Source organism: Tarenaya hassleriana, unplaced genomic scaffold (genome assembly GCF_000463585.1).
Source record: "Tarenaya hassleriana unplaced genomic scaffold, ASM46358v1 Cleome10, whole genome shotgun sequence".
NCBI lineage: Eukaryota > Viridiplantae > Streptophyta > Magnoliopsida > Brassicales > Cleomaceae > Tarenaya > Tarenaya hassleriana.
Window position 1 is genome coordinate 2581659 of NW_010960188.1, and position 9554 is coordinate 2591212.

The 9554-nt window shown below is 41.5% G+C and overlaps 1 protein-coding gene across 1 annotated transcript in view; it reads left to right on the forward strand.

Moving 5' to 3' along the window:
* The first annotated feature begins 8923 nt into the window (after positions 1–8923).
* The window catches only part of LOC104801945, a 2482-nt gene continuing 1851 nt past the window's right edge, over positions 8924–9554 (forward strand). Inside the window, exons 1-2 of the mRNA XM_010525333.2 lie at positions 8924–9230; positions 9413–9499. Of these exons, the coding sequence (XP_010523635.1) occupies positions 9045–9230; positions 9413–9499 (273 nt within the window). The 5' untranslated portion in view covers positions 8924–9044. The remainder of the gene's footprint in view (positions 9231–9412; positions 9500–9554) is intronic.

The window sequence follows — 9554 nt, forward strand, 5'->3', positions numbered from 1 at the left end:
AAGCTTCCGCATCTGATACATTCTCCTACTGCTCTAGATTTCTTTATGGTATCAGAGCACCAAGATCGTCAATCTTTTCTTCCTTTTTAAATCTGCTCTTCCGCCTCTGTTTCTCACCTTTTTCCCACTGTTTCCAATACCTTGTCTCTCTCAATATCTTCATGGAAACTACCCAGAAACCGATTCCCATCACTTTGAATGGAGAAAATTATTTCTATTGGTCGAAAGCGGCCAAGGCTACGCTGAGTAGCAAGGGATTGTGGAGCCACATCGATTCTGATTGTGGTGTGACGTCGCAGATTACGGCGACAGAAGACGCCGCCCCACCCCCTGATCCGGCATTGCTCGCCGAGAAAAAAGCCAAATGGCATCAAGCGGACCAGTTGGCATTAGTTCTCCTGCAAGGATCTCTTGATCCTACTGTGTTGCAATCCTTCATCGCTCTCGACTCTGCGAAAGGACTATGGGACGCTTTGAAGGAGATCTATGGTAATTTATCTAACATAAGCAGGATTTATGAAATCAAAAAGAAATTGTCTCACATGCAGCAACAAGGTCAGACGTTCAACAAGGTGCAGAGTGAGTATACAGCCCTCTGGACAGAGTTGGAAGAGATTCGCCCCCCCACCATCGATCCAAAGGAGGCGATAACACGGGCTGAAGAAGACAAAGTCTTCGGCTTGCTTCTCACTCTAGACTCTTCCTACAATGCTCTGATCTATCACCTACTTCGTCAGCCGCAGTTGCCACCATTTTCCGAGGTATGTATGCTGATTAAGAGGGAGGAGACTGGCCGAAATCTGTTTGCAGGCTCCCACGACTTGGCTCACCTTGCCCGGTCGGGTGCTTCCTCGATGTCGGGACACAAACCGAAGCGACCTGGACTGTGCGAACACTGTAGAAAGCCGGGTCACAGCAAGGATCGTTGCTGGATTCTGAACCCACATCTCAAACCAGCTCGGTTCCAGGAAACTCCGCCACCGAAAGCTGCAGCAATGACCGCTGGCCACACGATTTCCTTCACCCAGGAGGAATTCAAGAACTTTGTCCTTGCACTAAAGGATAAAGAATCTGGTAATTTTTCTAACTTATCCTCTCCTCATGTCGTAATTGATTCGGGTGCTACAAAGCATATGCTTAAAGACCGAAATCTGTTTCACACACTCGATTCGTTTTATGGCATGGTCACTGTGGCGGATGGTAAACTTGTTCCTATTCGAGGACGTGGGAAGTTTCACCTCTTTGGCATGGAATTTTCTGCTTATTATATTCCAGATTTTAGTACCAACCTTTTGTCTATTTCTAAACTCATTGATGATACCGATTGCAAGGTTGTTTTCCGCACTAATGACGTGGTATTTCAGGATACTAAGTCGGATAGCTCGTTTGGACACGGAATAAAGAGAGGCAATCTCTACGTGATAGAAGACTTGCACTCTCCCTTTGCTTCCTCGTTTCATGTTTCTGACTCCTTATGGCATGATCGTTTAGGTCACCCGCATAATAAAGTGCTTCATTTACTTGTACCGCAAACCAAAAACGTTGTTCGTTCTGAACTTTGTGAGGCTTGTGTACTTGGTAAACACTCTCGTTCCGTTTTCCCGATTTCCCAAACAGTTTATGATAATGCATTTGATTTAATTCATTCTGATGTTTGGACTGCGCCGTGTTTTTCACGCGATAATTTCAAATATTTTGTTACATTTATCGATGAAAAGACAAAGTACACGTGGTTATATCTTTTGAAAAATAAGAGTGATGTCTTCAATGTCTTTCAATCGTTTGTTGCATTTGTTACTAATCAATTTGGTGTGAAGATAAAATGTTTACGGACGGACAATGGAGGTGAGTATTTGAATCATAGCTTTCGGACTTACCTTGATACTCATGGCATACTTCACCAACGATCTTGTCCGAACACCCCGCAACAAAATGGCGTTGCCGAGCGCAAGAATCGGCATCTCATGGAGGTTTCGCGAACTCTCCTTTTTCACAAACATATGCCAAAGACCTATTGGAGTGATGCGGTGAAGACGGCATGCTACCTAATTAATCGTCTTCCAACCCAAGTGCTTCACGATAAATCTCCATTTGAGGTACTCTTTCATTCTAAACCTTCTATTGATCATTTACGAGTATTTGGTTGCGTTTGCTATGTTTATGTTGATTCCTCTAATCGCACCAAGCTCGACCCGAAGAGTGTTCGTTGTATTTTTTTGGGATATCCGAATGACCAAAAGGGGTATCTTTGTTATCACCCCGCCACCAAACGCCTATACACATCTCGTGATGTGAAATTCGATGAGCTTCTCTCCTATTATGAAGACAACGATTGGTCCACTTCTGATATTCTTGGGTCTCAAGGCACTGCTACCTTTGACCCTGCTTCGGAGCTTCTTGCCCGTTATCAACAGCTGGGTCTTTCCCCAACGGTCAACGCCACCTCATCCATTCTTGGCCCACCTCCTACTGTCTTGGCCCATCGTCAGGTTTTATCCTCCTCACCCTTGGTCTTTTCTCTTCCTTTACAGACTAACGATGCAGGTACTAGCGGTCCACCCCCGCCGTTTCCATCCTCTGTTTCATCGGATGTGTCGGCTCAGGGGGAACCATCAAACCCTGATGCTCTCGGCCCAGTTGCTTCATCGGATCCATCACCTGCAGATGGTTCGGCGCCAGCTCGGGATGTTCCGGTTGCAGATAGCTCGCCGATGTCAGCTCCTTCTCAGCACGGACCAGCTCGCGATCTCTGTTCTGGTGACATTCCACCGTCACCTGCCCCCTCCAGTCTAGCGCTGCCTCCTGATGTACCCACTGTCGCACCAGAATTGCGTCGAAGCTCTAGACCCCACAAACCGAATCCTCGTTATGCACATCTGTCGACTGTTACTCATCCAATCGGTGAATTCTCTTCATTACACTGTTTTCCTGTTATTGATCAGTCTTTCTTGAGTACTCTTGAGCAGGGTTATGAACCTCAGTGTTATGATGACGCCAAAGACATCCCTGCTTGGCAGCTTGCAATGCGGGATGAACTCGATGCCTTAGAACGTAACGGTACATGGGAACTCATCGAACTGCCACCAAACAAGAAAGCTGTGGGTTCGAAATGGGTTTACAAAATAAAGTACAAAAGCAACGGCGAGATTGAACGGCACAAGGCACGCCTTGTTGCCAAAGGTTTCACACAAACTTACGGGGAAGATTACACGGACACCTTTGCACCGGTTGCTAAGATTTCCTCTATTCGTGTCATACTTTCTCTTGCGGCTAATTTCTCTTGGTCTTTATGGCAGATGGACGTCAAGAATGCCTTTCTGCAAGGTGATCTTGCTGAGGATATTTAATGCATCCACCGCCCGGATATACCACGCAACCTCTTGTTTGCAAACTCAAAAAGGCAATTTATGGACTTAAGCAATCCCCACGAGCGTGGTATCAAAAGCTTCATGATGCCCTCTCCGGTAACGGTTTCATACGTAGCAACAATGATCACTCACTCTTTATACGTCGCACGGATTCGGGCATCACTGTTCTCCTTGTGTACGTTGATGATATTATCATCACCGGTGATGACAATATCGGTATTGCTGCTACGAAAGAACACTTGAAGCTGACTTTCGATATCAAAGACCTTGGCCAACTGAAATACTTTCTTGGGATTGAAGTCACTTATGTTGATTCTAACATTTTTTTGTCTCAAAGGAAATATACCTTAGATCTTCTCCAGGAAACCGGCAAACTTGGAGCGAAGCCCGTCCGGACCCCGATTGAAGAACACTTCAAGGATCAACGCGAGGGGGAATTATTGGCCAATGCCGACCAATATCGTCGCGTTGTAGGTAAGCTTATATACCTTACCATTACACGTCCTGACTTGAGTTTCGCTGTGCATCAGGTCAGTCAATGGATGCATGCTCCAACAACAACACACTGGCATATGGTGGATCGCATTCTTAAATATTTGAAAGGAACGCCCAATAAAGGATTATGGATGCAATGCAACAAACACACGGAGCTAATCGGATATTGTGATGCTGATTGGGCGGGAGACAGAACCGACCGAAAATCCACCACTGGATATTGCACATTTGTTGGAGGGAATCTTGTCACATGGAGAAGCAAGAAGCAAACCGTTGTTGCGAGATCGAGTGCAGAAGCCGAGTACCGGGCCATGGCGAACACTACAAGCGAGCTAGTTTGGTTGAAACAATTACTAGAGGATCTCGGTATCAACTTTCATAAGCCGATCCCTCTACATTGTGACAACCAAGCGGCCTTACACATTGCTTCCAACTCAGTATTTCACGAGCGGACGAAACATATAGAGGTCGATTGCCATTTCATACGAGAAAAGATTACACAAGGGACAATCGCACCAATGTATACGAGAAGTCAGGATCAACTTGCGGACATACTCACGAAGGCCACAAGTTCATTTGTTCTCAACAAAATCCTCTCCAAGATTGGCCTCTCCGAATATCGCCGACCAATCTTGAGGGGGAATGTTGATGAGCGAGGAGACAAAGTTCATCTTGGGATGCAAGAAACAGATCGAGAATCAGAGGAGAAGAAGACACAAGTTCATTCAGAAGGTTCCAAGCTTAGGAACGTTGAGTGATTGAAGAAAATCAGGAATGTATCAACACTAATTCATCTTCATTCCTTATGTGCAAATATTGTATCTCTAGTTTCCTTTTATCTCTTTCAGAAAGTGTTCTATATAATGTAAACTATATTTCAAGTCAATATACAGAGAATTTCTTTCTTTCTTCTACAGACTTAGTGACACACGTTCTCTTCCTCTCCCTTTCTAAGCTTCCGCATCTGATACATTCTCCTACTGCTCTAGATTTCTTTATTGAGAAGCCGAGATTCAAAGCGAGACTTGTTGCTAAAGGGTTCTCGCAGATTGAGGGAATAGACTATTCTGAAATATTCTCTCCCGTGGTAAAGCACGTCTCAATCAGAGTCTTACTGTCAATTGTGGTTCACAAAGATCTAGAACTGGACCAAATGGATGTAAAAACTGCTTTCTTGCACGGAACCTTAGAAGAGGAGATTCTGATGGAGCAACTTGAAGGCTTCGAAGAATCTGGCAAGGAAGACAGTGTATGTATGCTAAAAAGATCACTGTACGGTCTAAAGCAATCTCCAAGGCGTTGGAACATCAGATTCGACGAGTTTGTGCAAGGTCAGGGACTGATCAGGAGTAGATACGACCCCTGCGTCTACTACAGAGAAATTGATGGAGATAACAGAGTTTATCTCATGATTTACGTCGATGACATGTTATTGGCGGCCAAGAAAAGATCAGATTTGGAAGATTTAAAGCAGATTTTAGGAACTGAATTTGATATGAAAGACCTTGGGGCTGCAAAGAAGATTCTGGGTATGTCAATTCACAGAGACAGAGCTTCTGGGTCGTTGGTGTTATCACAGTCAGAGTACGTGAAGAAAGTAGTAGCATCATTCAACATGGATGGAGCAAAATCAGTCCAGACCCCACTTGGAACACATTTTAAGCTCTGCTCAGCTAAGAAACCAGAAGACTTTGATCACAAATTTGCAGAATCGATTCCATATGCAAATGCAGTTGGGAGTATAATGTATTCAATGCTTGGGACAAGACCAGATTTGGCTTTTCCCGTTGGAGTTGTGAGCAGATTCATGAGTAAGCCTGAGAAAGAGCATTGGGAGTCAGTTAAGTGGGTCTTAAGGTACATGAAAGGAACAAGTGAATATGGTCTGAAATTTCAGAAGACAGAGGATTTAACAGTCAAAGGCTATTGCGATTCAGATTTCGCGGCAGATTTGGATAAGAGGAGGTCGGTGACAGGTTATGTTTTCACTGTGGGTGGAAACGTTGTTAGCTGGAAGTCAGGACTTCAGAATGTAGTGGCGCTATCAACAACCGAGGCTGAGTACATGGCTCTTACAGATGCGATAAAAGAAGGATTGTGGTTAAAAGGTTTGGTTGATGAACTTGGCTTTGGAGGAAAAGCAGTGGAGGTCATGTGCGATTCACAAAGCGCAATAGATCTCTCGAAGAACAGCGTTCACCACGAAAGAACGAAGCACATAGACGTTCGCCTTCATTTCATCCGTGATGTCATAGCTCAAGGAGATATACAGGTCCTTAAGATACACACTGATGAGAATCCGGCTGATATGCTAACCAAGACAATTCAGGTAAATAAGCTGGAGAGATTGCTGAAACATCTAAGGATGTCAGGAACGTAGTGTTCCGAAACAGGAGAGAGGGTTATATGGGAATAACTCAGGTGATTCGATGTGAGTTTTCTGGCAAGGTGGAGATATGAAGTGAATGTGCCTGATAAAACTCAAAACAGAGTAAAGACTCTTTCTGGTTCAGAAGGTTTCCGTTCAGGAGAAGACTCGGATACAATCAGAGGCTTTGGTCTTCTTCTTCGTATAAAAGGCATAAGCTCATTTTCTGGTTTGAGTACTCAGAGATTGTTATCTTCAATTCAAGATCTTGTATCTGTAACCTCATTCGTTCATAGTGAAAAATCCCTCTCTCCCCGAGACGTAGGATTGAACACAACGTTCAATCTGAACTCGTAAATCGCTTGTGTTCTCTCTCTTATTTTTCCTGTGTTTTTCGTTCTGCCATTTTCGCTGCATCGATAAAGCTCAAAGATCTCTCGAATTCAACTCACGATTCAGGAGGAATCGACGAAGGAAGAATCCTTTGGCTAGTACAAATCCTTTATACTTCTGATTTTTTTTTTCCCGTAGAGTCATGATTCAAACGCATTTGATGTCCATTTTTCTTGCATTTGTTTATATTACCCCAGGCTCGTCGTTTACTGGACTGTAAGTTTCCCCGAGCCGGTCTCGTCCTTTTTCGCTATTCGTTTAAGGCCTAAGCTGATAAGCCATTCTCATGTACAAAATGGAAACTCAACAAACAGGCTGATGATTACCACACAACAGGATGCTCTACAACCTCGAGTGTCCGGGATTTGTCCAAACCAGCGGAATTTTCGCAGTTGGTTCGCCCTTCGAATACATTTCAACCTACAATGGTAAACAATTTATAGCCACCTTACATGTAGAGAAGGTAAAAACTAAAAGAAGGAAATCCGGATCCTTCAAAATTGCACGAGAAGTATATAGCAATTGATGAAAATAAATATCTTCGTGGTTTTTAGTGATAAAACCAAATCAAACCGTACAAGTTATTTTTTTTTATTATATTTTAAGAAAAATTAAACATACTTGAGTTTGTTACGTTGGATACGACATAACATATAAACCTCGTACCGTGATAACATTGTAGAGGATTATTGTTGTTATATATATATATCCGGATCCTATAGTAAAAATTAGATATATATATATATATAGTAAAAAAACAACAGTTTTTTTTAGAAGTCTTAATTCTATCTAAAATATAATTCTTTAAGAAATAACTCTAACTGAATAGAAAACCTAACTAATATAAATTATTCGTAATTCTCAATTAAGTCTATGGTTTTCTAAATGTCACACCATCCACAATCCGTGATCTTATAATCATTTAGACTGATTAATTTTAAAAAAGGAAAGATGATTTCTTAAAACTCTAGAATTATTTATTTAATTTGGGCTATTGTATTATATATGTATATACAACACTCCAAATCTCCTCAATTTTTAATCCTAATTAACAGAAATGAAGTGAAATATGGAAACATAACTGAAAGAAACTCACGATTACACAATTCTCAATCAAGACCATGTGAAGCTCTCGTCAAGGACATTCTCTTAACAACACGACGCAAACTTTCTTCAATCCGCCGGGATTGGGATGCTGCTCAGACACATGATTCATTCCTCTCCATTTGGTTTAGGCATTTTGATGTTACGTAATACTTTATTATCAACTCTCTCCTCCTAGGTTGCTATTTTTGGCTGTATTGTATGGAACTTGAGGCTGCAATTAGGGGATAGTCTCTGTAAGAACATTACGTATCTAAGATTTACATTTACCAAAAAAAAAAAACATAACTGAAAGTAAATGAAAGGAAAGATGAGACGTGGGGGGAGACAATATTGTGCTTTCCTTTGTAGCTTACTGTTTTGCTCACCCAATCCAATCACTCTCTCTCTCTCTATCAATAATAATAATAATAATAATAATAATAATAATAATCGTACATGCATGTAAAAGTTTCAAATTTCAAATTTCCATCTAATGTGCATTGTTTGGATATGTCCGTGTTCCTATAATTAATAAAAATAGACACTTTCCAAAGTTAGTATTTTTGTTCATAATTACTATATATATATATATATATTAATTCAATTACAAAGAGGATACTATTTTTCCTTGAATTTAATGCAATAAACGCAGAACATCTATCTGGCAAACTAGATTTGATTAGGAGATTATTATAATAACAATATTCTAATTGGAAGACCTTCGGCGACCATATCGTACGTATAGCAAATGCATGTGGACATCCATGATTCCAATCTCATAACGGACACACACACACATGTATATATATATATATATAAAGTCAATAAATAGGTTCATATGGTTGTTCAAATGGGAATATTACTCAAATAACCCACTTGGGTCGCAGCAATTTCAGTGTACACCACCGAAAAAAAAAAAAATTTTTGCGACCTTATTACGACTAATATATAACTAATATACAACTTATTACGACTAATAAACTACTCTTATTTTAGTTGTATATTAGTTATATATTAGTCGTAATAAGGTCGCAAAATTTTTTTTTTTTTTCGGTGGTGTACCCTGAAATTGCTGCGACCCAAGTGGGTTATTAGGGTTAAAACCCCCAAATGGGAATATTACTCAAATAAAAATTAACACATTTCTAACACTCCGAAACACTTCTCTCTCCTTAAATAAAAATCATTTAACATATCCTCTATAAAAAGGTCAGGCGAGACAGTTAGTGCCAAGAATTAAGAGGGATCCACAAAAGCTTCCCCTCGTCCCAAATTTCAAATTCCCCACTGCTAAATCTCCTAAAAAGATTCAATTTTTTTTTTATAATCCAATCATGGGTTGTCATCGCTCCTTCGTGAGTAGTCTGACAATGGCGAGCTTAGCGGTGGCTCTTGTCCTAACGGCGGCGATAATCACAGCTTCCGCCGCCGGAGGCGACTCTCCCGATCTCCATGAGGTTAAGGTTCGTCGCCACTTGAAGATGCCGAACAAGCCCAAGACCGCTCTCGAATCCATTAAGGTATAGCGTACATAATGAAAAATGACGTCGAACGATCTTCGTTCTCCACTGGGTTGGGATTCCCGAGACAAATGGCGGCAAACATCAACGTTTTTTTTCCAACTTCTTCGAAATGTTCATCTTTTTGGCATCCCCGTAAATTTGTTTCTGCTGAAATCTTGATTAAATTCGGTATTTGACAGAGCCCAGATGGAGATATCATAGATTGCATCCCTATAAATCAACAACCGGCTTTTGAACATCCTCTGCTCAAGACCCACACCATTCAGGTTCGTTCACCCCGAGTGTGTTCTTCTTCTCTCTCTCTCTCTCTCTCTCTCTCTC